General features: G+C 51.5%; 1 protein-coding gene across 6 annotated transcripts in view; it reads right to left on the bottom strand.

The window, feature by feature from the left end:
• The window catches only part of LOC138762305 (tensin-1-like), a 126,747-nt gene that overhangs the window by 44,304 nt on the left and 63,482 nt on the right, over positions 1-18,961 (bottom strand). For all 6 annotated transcript variants that reach the window (XM_069936054.1, XM_069936051.1, XM_069936053.1 and 3 more), the window contains 3 exons: positions 10,821-10,996; positions 9,739-9,808; positions 7,104-7,208 (listed from right to left, as the gene is read on the bottom strand). In XM_069936054.1, coding sequence (XP_069792155.1) covers positions 7,104-7,208; positions 9,739-9,808; positions 10,821-10,996 — 351 coding nt within the window. The remainder of the gene's footprint in view (positions 1-7,103; positions 7,209-9,738; positions 9,809-10,820; positions 10,997-18,961) is intronic.

Here is an 18,961-nt window from a genome sequence, read left to right as displayed (position 1 = left end):
ATGGCAAATTATCCAGCTCTGTTTGGGGGTCAGGGCCCCATCAGCCCTTTGAGGCTCCAAATGAATCCCAGTGAAGCTCAACTCTGGGTGTCTCTGGGAAAACAAGTGCCAAGGTGCACATTGTCACAGCAATGGCCAAAGTCCTACCTGCCTCCAGCTGACTATTCCCGATTCCCCCAACCCAGACATCGTGTGTGTAGTAAACGTACAGAAATGCTGGAGGAACTCAGCCGGTCTCACAGCGTCCATGGGAGGTAAAGACACATTTCTGACGGTTCAGGCCTGAGCCCTTCCTCAAGGTGTGAGTGAAAAATACAGGCGTCTGAATGAAAGGCTGGGGAGAGGGAGGGAGAAGAATGGGAGGGGGAGGGGTCCAGATCAACAGACAGAAGAAGCTAATTGGATATGATAAAAGGAGAGGTGAGAACTGATGTTGGCTCTGTGACAGGAGACAGAGGGAAAAGGGAAGAGAGAGAGAACTAGGGGAAAGGAGACGGGGAAGAAGATGGGGAAGGGGGTTCTAACGGAAATGGGAGAAGTTGGTACCCTCTGGGCACCCTCCAACTGGATGGCATTAACATCAACCTCTCCAGTCACTGTTAGAAACAACTCCCCCACCTTTCAATCTTCCCCGTCTTCTTTCTCCCAGTTCCGTCTCTCTCTCTCTCTCTCTCTCTCTCTTTCCTTTCCTCACGGGCACCAGACTTCACTCCGTCGAGGACGTCTACAAGAGGCAGCATTTTAAGAAAGCAGCCTCTATCCTCAAAGACCCCATCACCCAGGCCATGCCCTCTTCACTCTGCTACCATCGGGGGAAAAAGGTCCAGGAGTCTAAAGATGAGCCCTCAGCGGCAGCTTCTTCCCCTCCGCCATCAGATTCCTGAATGGGCAATCAACCACAGACACGGCCTCACTTTGTCTTTTCGTACACTATTTTTAGTTCTTTCTGTTTTGTACGATGGTTTATATAAATGTTTGCCTGGTGACGCTGCCACAAAACAACAAATTGTTCATGATAATAAATTCTGATTCTGATTCCCTCTGTCTCCTTTCACAGAACCAGCATCAATTCTCACCTCCTCTTATCCTATCTAATTAACCCCTTTTGTCTGTTGGTCTGGACCCCTCCCCCTCCTATTCTTCCCCCTTTCTCCGAAACATCGGTGATATATCTCCACCTCCTCTGGACACTGCGAGACCGACTGAGTTCCTCCAGCATCTCTGTGTGTTTTTACCACAGTCTCAGCATCTGCATACTTTTGTATTTCACTCCACTTTGCGTACCGTGGCCAGTGAGGGAGACGGAGGGAAACTGAGGGATGGAGAGAGGGGGATTGTGAGAGAGGACGGAGGAGAGGCTAACGACGGCAGTGTTAAGAGGGAGAGAGGGGCTAAAGTACAGCACAGGCAGACACAGAGAGAGACGGTGAGGGAGAATGCAGCACTGCTAAAGATGGCTGAGAGAATGCCCAAGGAAAGGGTAGGAGGAATTCAGCGAGAGCGGAGAGAGCAGGAGTTGTTCGTTACCTACCAGCTCTGTCAGCGAGTGAAATCTGAGAGACATCTACCAGAGAAATGACCAGTCCAATCCACCCAGCAGCATAGACACTGTTCCTTCACGGCCGTTCTGTTGGTCAGCCGGGTTTGAGAAGACCCTCTGCTTGCTATCACAGAACCACAATCTTCAGGACTGTTGTCAGGACCCCTCCTGCAGGGATAGTTTCACATGGGGTGCATTTCCACAAAGTTCCCCGTTTAAGAGAAGCTTTGGGCACCGGACGGATCGCCGTGGAGGGCAAACTTCGGCAGGTCTCAGGAACAGTGCATGCACTGCACCGTCCTCTGGTGACTTCACCAAAGCACTAACTCACTCACGTCCACCCTCCACGGATTAACTTTGCCCTAATTTCAGAAGTACACTGGTGGCCTTGTCTTCAACTCCCTGCAGTTCCCTGTGCCAAGGCACTTCCGAGAGAGAGAGAGAAAAAGGCGTGGAGATGGAAGAGAGAGAGAGAGAGAGAGAGAGAGAGAAAGGGGTAGAGAGAGAGAAAAAAGCATAGAGATGAGGGAGCGAGAAAGGGATAGAGTTGGAGAGAAAGAGGTAGGGAGGGATGAAGGAAAGAGAGAAAAGGATAGAGTTGAGAGGTAGAGAGAGATGAGGGAGAGAGACAGAGAGGGAAAGGAATAGAGAGAGGAGGTTCAGAGAGAGAGAGGGGGGGGGGAGAGAGAGAGAGAGATTTGGGGGAAAAATGGAATTGGGGGAGGGGTGTAAATCAAGGTTAAAATGTACTGTTGGATGAAAAAAAAAGTTGGCCGGTGAACTTCTCTGATCAAAGCCTGGTTTAAAATGGCACAGGCCTGGTGGAACACTCCAGAAACTTCCCCCATTGCTTTCCTTTTCCCTAGTGCTGTCCTCTTATTCATCTCAGCTTGGCAGCTCCCCAAAGCACTGGGCACGTTCAGCTTGGACCCTCCCCCCTGTTCTTGGCCAAGGGACCTTGGAGCAGTCAGGAGCCAACTCATTCCAGGAGCCTGTTAATCGGCAGAGGGAATATCTGGCCGGTTTCCCCCGCACTCTCTGATCCTTCCTCCACCCCACACCCCCCCCCCCCCCCCCCACCAGGTCCCAGCTCGCTCTGAGCTCTGGTTCCCACTGGCTGCACCATTTATCAGCCGGCGTCCATGCATCCTGGTCCCATATCTCCCTTGGAGACAGGAACCAGGCAGCGGTAACAGTGGAGTTCATATACAGGAGTTCACCACCCCCCGCCACCCAACCCCCAACCCCACCAGCTCCAGGGTTGAAGAGCTGGCAAAATCAATTGGAAACTGGCAGTCACAAGTCTGAGGAGCCCATTAGATTTGGAATTTAACTCAAAGACTCGAGATTGAGCATTTTCCTGTCCCTTTAATAATTCACAAATTGGGAATTCTAACCTCAATTCAAGATTCAGACAGAGGGAGAGGAAGGGAAGGGAAGGGAGGGGGTGGGAGAGAGAGGGAGAGCGAGGAGGGAGGGGAATGAGGGAGAGAGGGGAGAGGGGGAGGGAGGAAGGGAAGGGGAGAGAGGGAGGGAGAGAGAGAGAGAGAGAGAGAGAGAGAGAGAGAGAGAGAGAGAGAGAGAGGAAGGGGAGAGAGAGGGGGGAACGAGACTGAGACTAAATCCTGATTGTTGTTGGAGAGAAAGGGTAAAGATATTTTGAGGAGGTGTGAGGGATTCCCCTCACCCAGAGGGCAATGAGTACCTGGAACACATCCCCAGGGAGTAGGAGGCAGAATTTCTGACAGAACTTGGGAAACGTCGTGATCAGCTCTGGAATCACCCAGCTTTTGAAGGCTCCTAAACCGTGGCTGGGAGATGTGACTCTGGTGGACGGGCCACCACCCATCAGCATGGGTATGTTGGGCCGAGTGGCCTGTTTCCATGCTGCAGAGCTCGTTGATGCTACATGCTACGTGGAGATTGATGTGAGCATTCACCGACAGCTCTGATAGATGTGCAGTAACATATGTTGGACAGAATCTGAGCTCAGCAGCTGGTGGACAGGGCACAAGTCACTTCTTGGACCGGTGAGGGGTGAAGTTGCTCCAGATAAGAAAAGCGTCTGGTTCCTCCACTCATCATATCCTTGTAAGCCAAGCTCACCAGCCATTGCCTCGGTGTGGGGAACCCAGGAGATGCTCCACACCTCCTCTCTCACCACCATTTGTAGCCCCAAACAGCCTTTCCAAATGAAGCAACCCTTCATGTGTGAATCTGCGAGGGTCTTCGACTGCACCTGGTGCTCTCGCTGTGGTCTCCTCTACATCGGAGAGACTGGACACAGACTGGGGATCACCTCGTTGAGCACCTCGGCTCTGTCCACTGCAGAGAGCGGTGGGGGTGTAGAATGAGCTGCCAGCTGAGGTGGTGAATGCAGGCTCAATTTTAACATTTAAGAAAAATTTGGACAGGTACATGGATGGGAGGAGTACAGAGTAGGTGCAGGTCAGTGGGACAAGGCAAAAAAAAAGGTTCAGCACAGACTAGAAGGGCTGAAGGGCATGTTTTGGTGCTGTAACGTTCTATGATCTTCCAGTGGCCACCCAGTTCAATTCCCCGTCCCATTGCCTTGTTGACATTTCTGACAGAGTCTGCCAGACTGAGACCACCCGTAAATCGGAGGAACAAGATCTCATCTTTCATCTGGGCCCCCTCCAAACAAATGGATTTAACATGGACTTCTCCAGTTTCCGTGAGATCCCTCATCTTATATTTTCCTCCTCCTTTAGCCCTGTCTCTCTCTAGGGGGTTTTAATGCACAAAAGCCTCATTACCTCCTGCTCACATTTTCAAGTAAAAGAGAATCGACCTTTGATGCAGGTGGTGGAAAAGGCAGTTCACCCTGTCCTTTTACGCAGGGCAACTCCCAAGCCAGCGGTGAAGGAGGCAGGACATGTCATGCAGCAATGCAGCCCGCCACCGGGACGCAGAATGTACACGCTGGGAAGCGAAAGTGCCCCACGAACAACAGTGGCGACTGAGGAGCCGGTATGAGCATTCGTGGGGGCCGCCTTAGAGCCCAGGAAGACCTTCTGTGCCCTGCCACCTTCTTTGTCACAGGTGGGTAGTTAAAAATTTGCGCTCTTGGGTCACCATGATGGTGTCACCGCAATGTCATCGGCCGTCCCCTTTTGGAATCGCTTTTATGGCAATCCTTTTACGCAGGAAATGGACACTAACCACCTTCGGTGGAGGGAACCCAGATTGCGTTGGTCCAGCCAATCCACCTTTGCACCTTTACATTGGTAAGTGGAGCGTCTTAAAGGTAGAGGAAACCTGTCCTTACAATTCACTGAATTTCACTATAAAAGGCCCCTCTCTCTCCCCATTCCCCAGCTCTGCATTCAAAGGGTTAAACAACCCCCCCACCAACCATCAATCCTCACCTTTCCTCTCTCCTGTGTCCAATTTACACCTCTTGTCTGAAGGTCTGTACCCCTCTCCCTGTCCTTTCTTCCCTTCTCCCCAACCTTTTACTTCCGGCTCCTGCCTGCTTTTTACCCCCTCCATAAATCTTCGTCCGCGAAGCCAAGCCAAAGAAAGAAGAAGAAGGGCTCAGGCCCAAAATGTCGGTGATATATTTTTACCTCCTACAGATGCTGTGAGGCCAACTGAGATCCTCCAGCATCTGTGTTTTTACTAACCCTCTCACATTCCTAGAGTGGGGCTTTGGGCAGTGGGCTTTGGCGCACTGAAAGCGAAGGATACTCCCATTGTTTCCGGGCAGTGGAACAAGCAGTAGTGAGTCTCCAAAAAAATGGTGTTGCTATAAGAGTGTGTGTGCGTGTGCGTGCATGCGTGCGTGCGCTTGAATGTGTTTTTTTGCATGAGTGCATGTGTATGTGTTTTAGTTGTTCAACATAGTTATCCAACTGCAAGAAAACCAACAAGGTCGGGTCAGATACAGCAATGAGCTCTCTGAACCCTTCTCCATTGACAATGGCGTGAAGCAAGGCTGCGTCCTCGCACCAACCCTCTTTTCAATCTTCTTCAGCATGATGCTGAACCAAGCCATTAAAGACCTCAACAATGAAGATGCTGTTTACATCCGGTACCGCATGGATGGCAGTCTCTTCAATCTGAGGCGCCTGCAAGCTCACACCAAGACACAAGAGCAACTTGTCCGTGAACTACTCTTTGCAGACGATGCCGCTTTAGTTGCCCATTCTGAGCCAGTTCTTCAGCGCTTGACATCCTGCTTTGCGGAAACTGCCAAAATGTTTGGCCTGGAAGTCAGCCTGAAGAAAACTGAGGTCCTCCATCAGCCAGCTCCCCACCATGACCACCAGCCCCCCCACATCTCCATCGGGCACACAAAACTCAAAACGGTCAACCAGTTTACCTATCTCGGCTGCACCATTTCATCGGATGCAAGGATCGACAATGAGATAGACGACAGACTCGCCAAGGCAAATAGTGCCTTTGGAAGACTACACAAAAGAGTCTGGAAAAACAACCAACTGAAAAACTTCACAAAGATCAGTGTATACAGAGCTGTTGTCATACCCACACTCCTGTTCGGCTCCGAATCATGGGTCCTTTACCGGCATCACCTACGGCTCCTAGAATGCTTCCACCAGCGTTGTCTCCGCTCCATCCTCAACATTCATTGGAGCGACTTCATCTCCAACATCGAAGTACTCGAGATGGCAGAGGCCGACAGCATCGTATCCACGCTGCTGAAGATCAAACTGCGCTGGGTAGATCACGTCTTCAGAATGGAGGACCATCGCCTTCCCAAGATCGTGTTATATGGCCACCGAAACAGAGGTGCACCAAAGAAGAGGTACAAGGACTGCCTAAAGAAATCTCTTGGTGCCTGCCACATTGACCACCGCCAGTGGGCTGATATCGCCTCAAACCGTGCATCTTGGCGCCTCACAGTTCGGCGTGAGCAACCTCCTCTGAAGAAAACCGCAGAGCCCACCTCACTGACGAAAGACAAAGGAGGAAAAACCCAACACCCAACCCCAACCAACCAATTTTCCCCTGCAGCCGCTGCAACCGTGTCTGCCTGTCCCGCATCGGACTTGTCAGCCACAAACGAACCTGCAGCTGACATGGACATTTACCCCCTCTATAAATCTTCGTCCGTGAAGCCAAGCCAAAGATGTGTATGTGTGCATATGTTTGAGTGTGAGTGTGCTTTTGCGTGTGAGTGTGCATGTGTTTGAGTGTGTGTTTTTGCATGCGAATGTGTGTGTGCTTGAGTGTGAGTGTGTGTTTTTGCATGTGAATGTGCGTGTGCATGTGTTTGAGTGTCAGTATATGTTTCCAGTGTGGATGTGTGTGTGTTTGAGTGTGAGTATGTGTTTTTGCGTGTGCGTGTCCGTTAGCTTCCACTGCTCTTGCTTTGTTCGTGTGACTTTCCAGTTTGACCAACTGTGTGGATGTTCTGAAGATAGTCACAGCTCCTCCCAGAACATTGCATCTGGTTTGGTGGAGAGGCCAGGCCCTTCCCACTATCTGCCCAGTTCTCCTCCTCAACCTGCCCTGCAGCTCCGCACTCCGGCAGGGAGAAAGGGTTGGGCTCAGAGCTCACCCCTGCTTCATGTCTTACCTTGTCCCAACACTGCTGACTGCATCATGATGTCCACAGGGTTGTGAGGCTTCAGGCCCAAGGCAGAGAGTGGGGTCTTGGCCAGGCCAGGCGGAGAGCGAGCCACTGCAAAACACACAGTCACACCATTTAGTGACCAGTCCATTAACTGCACCTGGAATGAGTTCTGGTTACCCCACTAGAGGAAGGGTATGGAAGCTGTGGAGAGGGTGAAGAGGAGATTTACCAGGGTGTTGCCTGGATTGGGAAACAAGTCTTATGAGGACAGGTTAGCAGAGCTGGGACTTTCCTCTTTGGAGCGTAGAAGGATAAGAAGAGACTTGATAGAGGTTTACAAGATTCTGAGAGGCATCGATAGGGTGGACGGCCAGCACCTGTTTCCCAGGGCAGGATCAGCAAACACCAGAGGACATGGGTACAAAGTGAAGGGAGGGAAATTTAGGGGAGACGTCAGGGGTACGTTTTTTTACTCAGACAGTTGTGGGGTCCTGGAATATGTTGCCAAGGGTGGTGGTGGAGGCTGGAATATTAGGGGCATTTAAGGGGCTCTTAGACACATGAATGGAAAAAAAATAGAGGGTTACGGAGTAGGGAGGGTTTAGTGAGTTGACTAGTTGTACATAAGTCGGCACATCATTGAGGACCCTTCCACCCTGCACACAGCATGTTCCAGTTGCTCCCGTCAGGGAAGAGATCCAGGAGAATCAGAGCTAGGACCACCAGGCTGAGGAACAGCTTCTTCCCATCGGCAGTGAGAATGCTGAACGACCAAAGGAACTGCTCACACTGACCCTCCGAGACCCTCATATTCATGAAATGATATTTATTTATTGTATAGATGAAATACTTGTCCTGCATGTGTATTGTGTGTCTGTGTGTGTGTTCTGTCTGGGTGTGTGTCTGCGTGCTTTGTACCGAGGATCGGAGAATGCTGTTCCGTCGGGTTGTACTTGGACAATCAGATGTCCAATAACCTGTCTTGATGTTTCAACATTGTGAGCTGAAGGGGCTGTACTGTGCTGGAATGTTCCATGTGAATTATGTTGGAGATTATTATCCATCTCTAATTCCACCCTCCCCCACCTCGATTGAGGGTCACATTGTTGGTGAGCTCCAAGTTGCCACACAGTATTGTGGATCGAAGGGCCTGGACTGCCCTGCAATAGTCTGTGGAACACTGGCCTTTATCACAGAGGCTAGGGGGATCTGACGTACATGCACCCTTCAGCCCTGTAGTGATGGATTGCCGCTGAAGGCTGAGACAATTTAGTGTTGGGGGTAAGGTAAGGACAACAATGTGGAGGAGGGATTCTGCAAGCAGACACACACAAGGGGAGGTTTCACTAATTTTTTTTGTTCTATTTTTATAGGCAGTGAGAATGGCAGCCAGGGCAGGGAAAGCTCTTCTTGCAGAATGTGGGTTGTCAGGGAAGCCAGCGGTATCCCTGACAACTTCATCTGCAAGAAGTTTATCCAGCTGCAGCTCCTGACAAACCGAGTTAAGGAATTGGAGCTGGAGTTGGATGAACTCCGGATTATTTGGGACTTCAACTCCAAGTGTATAAAGAGTAAAAGAGAGGTGAGAGTAGATTTAGGACCATTAGAAAATGACGCTGGAGAAATAATAATGGGAAACAAGGAGATGGTAGAGGAACTAAATGAGTATGTCGCTTCAATCTTCACTGAAAGGGGGGCAAGGGGGTGGTAGGGCGGAGACAACAGAAAGGAAATTGTAGGCCGGTTAGCCTGGTGTCAATGGTTGGGAAGGTGTTGGAGTTGATGGTCAAGGATGAGGTTACTAAGTACTTGGAGACATATGACAGGATCAGCCAAAGTAGCACGGTTTCCTTCAGGGAAAACCTTGCCTGACGAACCTATTAGAATTCTTTGAGGAAGTGACCAGCCGGCTGGATAAGGGAGATGCAGTGGATGTTGTGTATTTGAATTTTAAGGCCTTTGACAAGATTTTTTTTAAAAGCCCCTGGTCTAACAGGAAACGTACGAGTGTGGGGAGAACATTGGCTGATTGGCAGGAAGCAGAGAGTCGGAATCAGGAATCATATTCGAGTCAGCTGCCAGTTGCTGGTGGTGTCCACAAGGGTCAGGGTTGGGGCTGCTTCTTTTCAACTTGTATATCAATGATTTGGATGATGGAATGAATGGGTTTGTGGCCAAGTTTGCAGATGATACGAAGGCAGGTGGAGGATCCGGTCATGTAGAGGAAACACGGAGGCTGCAGAAGGACTTAGATGAGGAGAACGGGCAGGGAAGTGGCAAATGAAATATAATGTCGGAAAGTTGTACGGTCACGCATTTTGGTAGAAGAAATAAACAGGCAAATTATTTTGTAAGTAAGGAAAAAATTGAAAATATCCAGATGTGAAGGGACCTGGGAGACCTCGTGCAGGATAAACTGAAGGTGAATTTGCAGGTTGAGTTGGTGGGGAAGAAGGCAAATGCGATGCTGGCGTTCATTTCAAGAGGAATCGAATAGAAGAGTAGGGATGTGATGTTGAGGTTTTATAAGGCCCTGGGGAGGCCCCACGTGGAGTATTGTGAGCGGTTTTAAGCTTCTCCTTTAAGGAAGGATTGGAGAGGGATCAGAGGAGGTTCATTAGGATGAGAGAAGACTCACCACCACTGGTTGGACTCAGCACGGGACCCTCCAACTCCTCGAACGCTTCCCGGTAGCTGTGCATGTTGGACTGGGGGGCAGACAGAAGGCAACAGTTACAGAGGCTGAATCCTCACACTCCTCCTTCAGCCCATCCATTCTGTCATCCAGGAGAATCCCTTCAGCTCATTGATACCATCTCCCAGAGAGGATATTTAGCCCGTGACAGGCCTTTGCCCATCCATACCATCTCCCTGGCACTGTCCCTTCAGCCCCTTGAAACTGTCTCCCTGGAATAGCCACAGCCGATAGACCCCTTGCCATTCAGGCCTCGTACCTGGTGCACGGACAAGGCCATACTACTCAGTGCTGGTAGGCAGGGAAGCCAAGCAGCATTAGCATCGAGAGTATCCCTTCATGGAGCCAGGAGGTCTGGTTCTCAGCTGTGTCAAGCAATCAGTAGGGAGCCCTTGGTCTGGTGTGGGCTGGTGATGGAACCTCCCCCTTGCCACCCCATGACCGTCCCTGCTGCTAGCTCACCCCTCCCCCTGTGGATCCCAGGTGGATTAGGCATCTGAGGCAGCTTGTGGGGACGGAGACGTCTCAGGTAGAATGGTCCTCCTCTGCCCATCAGTGTGACCCCAGATCCCACCACATGTAACACCAATTGGTGACCTCTGACCCCTCCCCATGCACATGCTCATCAGTGACCCCTGTCCCTACCCCATATATGTACCAATGGATGATCTCTGAACCCACCGCATGCACATGCTGAGATCCGGTGAGCAGGGGTGGATCACAAGGAGGGGTTCATCAGGATCACAGGGGTCAAGGGGCATCAAGGGGGCATGGGTTCGAGGATGCATCACAGGGTCACAGTGAGTTCAGGCTGGGGACACGATGGAGTAATGGGGTCTTGGAGGAGTTGTCAGGTGTCAGAGGGGTAACAGAATGTTAGTGGGTCATGGGGGTCACAGTGGGGTCACGGTGAGGTCAATGTGGGTCATGACAGAGTCATGATGGGATCACAGTAGGGTCACGGTGGGGGGTCATGGGGAGGTCATGCAGGATCACGGTCACAATGGGACCAGTCCCCTCCTCACCTCCTTGGGCCTCCCCCCTGGGTTGGCGGCGATGCTGCTGGCCAACTCAGGTGATACACAGCGCACCGGAGACCGTACAGGGGCTTCACCCGTGTTCTCATAATGTCCCTCGCTGGTGGTCCGGCCTCTCGGCCCCCCTCCTGTCTCCACCGGGCTCACAACTCCTGACCGCACTCCTGAAGTGGAGGGAAACAGGCAGGTCAGAAACGGAGACTTCCATCCCCTCTCCCCAACCAGGGCCCGTTCCTCCCCATCCCCCGACCCACAGACCTTCGCCCTCCTCACCCCCCCCCCCACACACGTACACTCTCCTACCCACACAGATCCAACACCCTGACCTCCATGGACCCCGCCCCCTTCCCCCACATGGACCTTACCCCTACACACACACACACACACACACACACACACACACACACACACACACACACACACACACACACAAAAAAGAAATCAAATCCACCCCATCACAGCCCCTCCATCTGTGATATTCATGCCCCCAATCTGTGGACTCCCCCTCCCCTCAATCTGTGGGACTCCCCTTCCCCTCAATCTGTGGGACTCCCCTTCCCCTCAATCTGTGGGACTCCCACCCACCTTGATCTGTGGGACTCGCCTTTCCCCTTCATCTGTGGGACTCCCCTTCATCTGTGGGACTCCCCTTCATCTGTGGGACTCCCCTTCATCTGTGGAACTCCCCCTCCCCTTGATCTGTGGGACTCCCCCTCCCTTCGATTTATGGGACTCCTGCCCTCCCCTTAATCTGCCTGACTCCCCCCCCACCCCAGCCAGGAGCCTCCTTTCCAGAGCATCAGCCCTGCCGACCAGGACTCGACCCCCCACTACAGACAGTGACCTCGACCTTCTCTCCCCCCCCACCCATCTACCAGATAGCTCTTGGGCTGCACTGACCCCGACCCAATGCAGCCCCATTCACCATCCCAGTCCCATCTCTTCCACAACTCTCCTACATCCTGAGAACTCAACTCACTCATAGAACATTACAGCACAGAAACTGGCCCCTTTGGCCCTTCTGGCTCAGGCCGAACCATTTTTTTTTTGCCTGGACCCATTGACCTGCATCCAGTCCATTTGGGCAGGTACATGGATGAGAGGGGTATAGGGGGAGCTATGGACTCGGTGCAGGTCAGTGGGACCAGGCAGAATAAGATTTGGGCACAGACTAGAAGGGCTGAAGGGCCTGTTTCTGTGCTGCAATATTTGCTGGTTCTGTGGTAGATGGGGAGAGGAAATTGGAAGGAAGCTTTTGCATGGACATTGCCATGGATTTGACAGCGAACATGATCGGTTTTTGTGCAGTATCTCCCAGGAAATTTAACCAGGGCTTGGTCACCTTACTGCCACGAGAGACAAGGCTCCCAGCATTGAACAGTATAGCTGAGAAGCAGGCCTTTCAGCCCATCTAGTCTGTACTGGACTGTTATTCTGTCCGGTCGCCCCTGGACCATAGCCCTCCTCCCCTCCCAACCTATGCACGCCTGTGCCAGTGGGTGTGGAGTGGACAGGTTCAGAGAGCATCACTCATCATCTCTGGGCCAGATTTAACCCTGACATGATGACAGCTCTACTTTTAGTTAACGGTCAGCGCCACCGTGTCCTCCAAGCTGATCTAATTTTGGTCCACAGGACCTCAGGCTCTCTGGGTCAGCCTGATGTAGTGGTTGATACATGAACAGTCAGCTTTCCCATTTCTGGTCACACCCCACCCCCTCCCCACCCCCCACCACCTCTATTTCATTCTCAGGTTTCCTCATCTACCTTTTCTCTCCGGCAGGACCCCACCAAAACTCATCAACCACCGTCTCTGACCTCATCACTTTCAGACACCGCCCTGGCATGGCCTCCAAACTGATTGTTTCCCAAACTCGCACTCCCCATTTCTACCTCGTACCCAAGATCCACAAACTCAATTGTCCTGGCAGACCCATCATGTCGATGTGCTCCAGCCCCACTGAACTGCTCTCCCTTTACCTCTGTTCCAATTTGTCCCCTCTGGTCCAGTTCCTCCCCACCGACATCCAGGACCCTTCATACACCCTCAACCACCTCATCTTTCCCTTGGATATCCAATCTCTGTACACTTCCATCCCCCACACCGAAGGCCTCAAAGTCCTTCATTTCTTTCTGGACAATAGTCCTAACCAGTCCCCCTACACCACCACCCTCCCCCAGCTGGCAGAACTTGTCCTCACCCTTTAACCTCCTTTATTACATCCCACTTTGTCCAGCTCAAAGGGGTGGCCATGGGTACCCACATGGGCTCCAGCTCTGCCTGCCTTTTTGTTGGTCTCAAGGAGGAATCCATAGCACAAGCCAATACAGGCCAGGCCCCTCAACTCTTCCTCCACAACATCGATGACAACTTTGCTGCTGCCTTGTGTACCCATGATGAACTTGTCAACTTCATCCACTTTGCTGCCAACTTCCACCAACCTGATTCACCTGGTCCATCTCTAGCAACACCCTCCCTTTCCTCGACCTCTCTGTCTCTATCTCAGGAGGCAAACTCTTGACAGACATCTTCTACAGACTCACCAACTCCCTCAGCTACCTCAATTGCACTTCTTCCCACCCTGTCCCCTGTAAGGATTCCATTCTATTCTTTCAATTCCTCCATCTCGGCCGCATCTGGTCCCAGGATGAGGACATCCAGTCCAGATCGTCGGATATGTCCTCCTTCTTCAAACAACGTGGCTTTCCCTCTACCACCATCAACTTGACCCTCATCCGCATATCCTCCATTACCCGCACATCTGCCCTGGCCCCCTCCGTCTCCATGCACCACAAGGAGAGGATTCCTCTTGTCCCCACCTACTGCCCCACCAGCCTCTGCGTCCAACACATCATTGTCATTTCCACCACCTACTATTCCGTGATCCCACCACTAGACACATATTCCCCTCTTCTTCCCTCTCCACCTTTCGCAGGGTGCGCTCCCTCCATGACTCCCTCATCCACTCCTCCCTCCCCACCAATTGCCCCCTGTGACCACAGGAGATGCTCCACTTCACCCACACCTCCTCCCTCTCCACCATTCGGGGCCCCAAACTTCCAAGTGAAGCAACATTTTACATGTGAATCTGCAGGGGGTCACCGACTGCATCTGGTGCTCCTCTACATCGAAGAGACTGGGCGCAGACTGGGGGATCACCTCATTGAGCACCCCGGTTCTGTCCGCCGCATTAACAGGATCGCGCTCTCACATCCCTGCACTTGACCTGCTGAATTTCTCCAGTACCTTTGTGAATTACTCTGGACTCCCCGCGTCTGCAGACTTCCCTGTTTAATATTACGGTCAATTTTTACTTTGCTTTTGTTGTTTTATCTTTAAAAAGTGCATCTTCAGCAAGAAAGGATTTTGGTGCATGTGAACACTGTATGCTGTACGTGACAACAAAACCATTCTCATCAACACAATCGGCTTGAAAGACCCTAAAATTAAGAATTGCTAGGATGTGTCGTGTAAACTAACAATAAAAGAGGAGGAAGAGGGCTGCAGGACACGGGCTGGTTTGGACCTTGGATTCCTCTGGTTCATACAAGCCCTTGCCACCCAATTACTGACTACAGACCCCCGGACAATTCAGATCGTGCACCGTGCAGGAGTGACATCATCCCTGCTCCTCACACCAAGCTGATGCTGATGGGAGCGGTGAGACAGGGCTTCCTCGGAGCACATCCACCTCCTGAATGCCAACTAACTGGGAGCTAAGGGCGGAAGAATCCCCTGTTAGTCCTCCTGCTGGCCAGTGGAAGCAGGACGAGTTTGGGGGAGACCAGAGGAGACTAGGAGGAGGAGGAGGTCACAGTCCCTCAAACCTGTCCACCATGGCTGATGTGACTGTAACTCAACCCTGCGTTCCTGTTAATCTGTGATACCAGTTCTCCTCCCAATGAGTAACCCTTTGCCTCAATCAAAAGACAGAGTAAAACACGAGAGTCTGAAGACCCCGTGGTTGAAGTAAAAACACAACGCTGGAGAAATTCAGCAGGTCAAACAATGAACTTTATATTAGCAAAGATAAAGGTACAGAATCAATGTTTGAGGCCTGAGCCCTTCATCAAGGTATGAACAAAAATAATTTAACAGCGAACAGGCCCTCCTGGCCCTCAAAAAATACACCCATATGACCAATTAACTTACTAACCCCATACATATTTTGAGAGTTGGAAGAAACTCACAAAGACATGGGGCGAATATTCAAACTCCTCACAGATGGCATTTGTTCCACAGAATACAGAATTCCAACAGAGAACAGGCCTTTCGGCCCACAATGCAAAACTATGACCATCCCTCCCTCATTCCCATAACCCTTTATTTCACATCCATGTGTCTAAGAGTCTTTAAAATGGCATCACATTCCAGCCCCCCACTAGTCTCTGAGTAAATAACATACCTCTGTCGTCTCCCCTGAACTTTCCTCCCCTCACCTTGAACAGGCGTCCTCTAGTGTTTGTTAATGTCGCCCCAGGGAAAAGTCGCTGGCTCTCCACCCTATCTATGCCCCTCATAATCTATTGTCACCTCTCATCCTCCTCCTTCACTACAAGCCCACCACATCCATATCGCTCCAAGCCCCTCCCAACTATAAACCTGTCCAAATGTCTTTTAAACCTGGTTATTGTCCTCTCTTCGACAACTTCCTCTGGCAGGTCATTCCACACATTACACCACCCTCTGAGTTAAAAAGCTGCCCCCCTCAGTGAGGATCCACCGCAGTTTGCAAGGAGTTTGTATGTTCTTTCCCCGTGTCCGCGTGGGTTTCCTCCGGGGACTCTGGTTTCCTCCCACATTCCAAAGTGCATTATAGGCTATATTTAGGCAGCGCGGACTCGTGGGCCGTGAAGGCCAGACAACGTGCTGCGTTCTTCACATTAAAAACTGTGGTGATGTAAACCATGTTATTGGTTTGTAAAGGGGCTTTATAGGAGCACATTTCACTGCCCCACAGATTAGTTTCAACTGTGTGGAAATACCATGAACTACTTACGTTTCTAGGGACGGCATGACTGGTGTAGTGGTTAGGGCAACGTTATTACAGCACCAGCGATTGGGACCGGGGTTCGAATCCCACCCTGTCTGTAAGGAGTTGTACGTTCACCCTGTGTCTATGTGGGTCTTCCCTGGGGGCTCCAGTTTCCTCCCACCCAGGGCGTGTAGATTAATGGGATGTAATTGGGCAGCATGGACTCGTGAGCGGAAGGGCCTGTTACCATGCTGTATGTCTAAATTAAAAATGTCTAACCCAATACAGAAGACAATGGTTGATGTGATAATGTTAAACAATGCCTCAACATGTGAAAGTTGGCTTGAGTTTTTGTACTTTGATATTTTCAAATTATTTTAATGAATTTACAAGATGAAAGCCACAGATTAGATACAGTCGAACTCCCTTTAGACCATTTCGGCACACTCCATGATAAACTCGAGTCCATTCTGCCCTTAACACTAGCCCGATGGCAGTGGTCCGTAATTGGTCTCACCGCTGCGTTGTATCCCAGAACCCAACTATTATTCCCCCCCCCCCCACCCCGCTTTCGCACCTTCCATGCTTCCAGTAAACACATCCCTGACCACAGTAACTCACTCCATAAAAACATCCTCCTCTACACCTCTGCCGATTCCCGTCTCTCTGCAGGTCAATGCCGCTCCCTTATCTGCTCCGTCTTTCAATATCCTCCGCACTCCCTCTACTTCCAGGGTCAGGAATGCAGGCCCCTCTCATCTCCTTGGGTAGCTGCTCTATCTGTCCCTTGGCCCAGGAAAGTGGACCGTTCCCCCGGGACGTGGAGGGGAGAGGGCGTGCGTTGGATTGCAATTGGATGGTTAACGGAACAAGGCACCACTCTTGCAGACCACTGCCTTGCAGGGGAGAAACATTGCAAGGGGGGGGGTGGGGATAGTGGGAGACCACAAAGGGATACTTGTGCAGCCACGGCTGCGGATTCCGTCCCAGGTTCCAGGGTTTCGTTCTCACCCTTAACTCTGCTGCAGGGTCACTGACCTTGGCTCGTGGGGGCACTGCCCGGGCGAGATGGAATCTGAGGAAGCTGAGACAAGGCGTTGTTCGAGAGGTCAAGCGCTGCTGAATTGGAAGACTGAGGAATGCAGGGGGAGGAAGGCCATGCAAATGCCAAGCTGCCCTAGAGGGGATGCCCTCTGGGCGGGAGAGAGAGCTTGCGCACAGGCACAGACGGTGGTGTGCTCACGGCTCTGGGAGCCGAGTGCAGGGGGGGTTGGAGCAGCTGAAGGAAGGGACCAGCTTTGAGGGTGGGGGCGAACACCGGGACAGAGATTACTGATGAACACAGGCAGTGCACGATCAGGGGAATGGGGATTACCCTCATCCCCCAGATCCCCCACCCTGGATAAAATGAACATTGGAAAGACTGGACGCAGACTGGGAGATCGCTTTGTCGAGCACCTCGGCTCTGTCTGCCGCAATAGCTTGAATCTCCCAGTGTCCACCCATTTCAACTCTCCAACCCAATCCCTTGCTGACAGACTGAAGACATTCACAAACTGGAGGAACAACACCTCATCTTCCGACTGATCCACCTCCAAACGGACAGCATTAATATCGACTTCTCCGGTTTCTGTTCAAACCCACCCATCTTCTTCCCCAGTCTCCTTTCCTCTAGTTCTCTCTCCCCCCTTTTCTCCCTGTCTCCTTTCACAGAGCCAACATCAATTCTCACCTCTCCTCTTATCATATCCAATGGTAATGGTCTGGACTCCTCCCTCTCCCACTCTTCCCCCTTTCCCTCTCCCACTCTTCCCCCTTTCCCTCTCCCACTCTTCCCCCTTTCCCTCTCCCACTCTTCCCCCTTTCCCTCTCCCACACTTCCCCCTTTCCCTCTCCCACTCTTCCCCCTTTCCCTCTCCCACTCTTCCCCCTTTCCCTCTCCCACTCTTCCCCCTTTCCCTCTCCCACTCTTCCTCCTTTCTCTCCCCAGTCTTTATTCTGAAGCCTGCTTTCTGTTTGCACCTTGAGGAAAGGCTCAGGCCTGAAACATCAGTAATACATCTTTACCTCTTCCACAGGCTGTGTGACCGGCTCCAGCATTTACTGTGTGCTTTTCCAGACCAAGGTTACACAGATAGGATTTTATAATGAGAGGGAATCCCATTGAGACGTATGAAACTTTGACAGGACTGGACGGGACTGTTCCAGATGTTGGGGGAATCCAGTCACAGTCTAAGAAGAGGGACTGGGATGAGGAGAAATCTCTTCACTCAAGACAGTTGTGAACTGTGGAACTCTCTCTGTTGAGGCTGGTGCAATAAAAGGTATTCAGAAGGGAGTTGGACATGGCTCTTCTGGCTAAAGGGGTCAAGGGGTGTGGAGAAGGCATTGAGGTCACATGATCAGCCAGGATGTTGTTGAACAGGCTTGAAGAACCAAAGGGCCTTCTGCTCTCACTTTCCTTGTCTCCTCACCAGCCTGCACCTCAGTGGTGTGAAAAGCAGGTAGGGGGACAGATGGGCTTCCTTCACACCCCCAATGCAGAAATTGTGGTCTTGCTCCCAGGTTTCGAATGCAGTGCAGAAACAGACCCCTCCCCCCACCATGTCTGTGAGAACCCATTTCCCCTGCAAGCTCCACAGCCTTCTCCACCTCCACGATTCAACCCGCTGGTGTAGGAGACGAGCTTCACATCGCAAATTAAGGCCAGCGATTTTGTCCATTTTCCAGACAAGACGAGGAACAGAATCATGATCTTCCACTTTAGTAAATCTGCCTCCATCACCCCTCAGTCATTCCTGAATGCCGCTGAAGAACACAAACTACTGAGAATGCTGACAGGACCTGTCATTAGCCAGAAATGTCCCAGGCCACTTGACATCGCTCAGAGAGACATAGCGCATATTCCACCAGTGATCATCACGTTGAGACCGTTGCCGTTGACCAGCACATGGGAGCCAGCCCTCCACACCTTGTCAGCTCAGGTGCCAGTCTACATGGTTTTCGAACTCAACGACAACTAATAAACATTTCTGCTGGATGCATGCAAATCCAAATCCAACCTAAAGGCAGGCAAAGAGGCAGACTCAGTGTGGGTGGATCCCGCTGACGAATGGAATATCTGGCAGGTGGCATCCTCCATCCTGACACTGG

Source organism: Narcine bancroftii, chromosome 4, assembly GCF_036971445.1.
Source record: "Narcine bancroftii isolate sNarBan1 chromosome 4, sNarBan1.hap1, whole genome shotgun sequence".
NCBI lineage: Eukaryota > Metazoa > Chordata > Chondrichthyes > Torpediniformes > Narcinidae > Narcine > Narcine bancroftii.
Note: the sequence above shows the minus strand (reverse complement) of the source record. Positions and strands in the feature narration are given on the sequence as shown.